Source organism: Antrostomus carolinensis, unplaced genomic scaffold (assembly GCF_000700745.2).
Source record: "Antrostomus carolinensis isolate BGI_N321 unplaced genomic scaffold, ASM70074v2 scaffold30229, whole genome shotgun sequence".
NCBI classification, from domain to species: domain Eukaryota; kingdom Metazoa; phylum Chordata; class Aves; order Caprimulgiformes; family Caprimulgidae; genus Antrostomus; species Antrostomus carolinensis.
The window spans coordinates 1-641 of NW_010341101.1; the positions used below are offsets into that span (position 1 = coordinate 1).

Consider the following 641-nt stretch of genomic DNA (forward strand, 5'->3'; position numbering starts at 1 on the left):
CGCAGCGATGCTCCCACACTCACCCAGCCCGCACTTCCCACAGATGAGGATTTCGTTCATGGGCCCTGACGTCTTTCCCAGGCAGACGTTGCACTTGGGCTCCTCACCGGGGACACCGGCTGTGGGACAGGGATGGCAGAGTTGGAGATGCACCAGGCACAGCCACCTCTCTGTGGTGTTGGGAAGGACCTCACAGCACAGCAGTGGGAAGGATGGAGTGGGACTCACCATGCTGGATGTCCTTCCAGAGGACCCAGTACTTGGAGTTGTCCTCAAACGTGCCGAGGCAGCTCTGCTTGGAGCCACTCACCTGTGGGGACAGAGCGGGAAGAACTGCCGGGTGTCAGCACCCATTCCCAGCGCCTTCCCATTTGCCCTGGTGACCGACCCTGCCTCGCCGGGCTGCGGGAGGTCCGGTGTGGTGTGTGACACCAGAGGCAGAACATCAACCCAAAACATCCCAATGACCAAAGACATGTTGCAGCCCAGGCCAACACTCCTCCAAGCTGCGAGCTGACCCAGGGAATGGTGCTGGCTACACTTTGGGTGCCCACCTCACCCTTCTGGGTGCCCACCTCACCCTTTTGATCTTTCCAAGGTAATAGAGCCCATCGGTCCAGCGGCACAGCACGTACTGCCCC

General features: G+C 60.5%; 1 protein-coding gene across 1 annotated transcript; it reads right to left on the reverse strand.

Moving 5' to 3' along the window:
* Positions 1 to 23: 23 nt before the first annotated feature.
* Positions 24 to 634, reverse strand: LOC104531499 (PHD finger protein 19-like; the record flags this gene model as incomplete). Its single annotated transcript, XM_010176388.1, has 3 exons — positions 24 to 119; positions 229 to 310; positions 581 to 634. Coding segments are annotated over 3 exons (232 nt in total), but the record flags the coding sequence as incomplete, so codon positions are not given.
* Between the last annotated feature and the right edge of the window lie 7 nt (positions 635 to 641).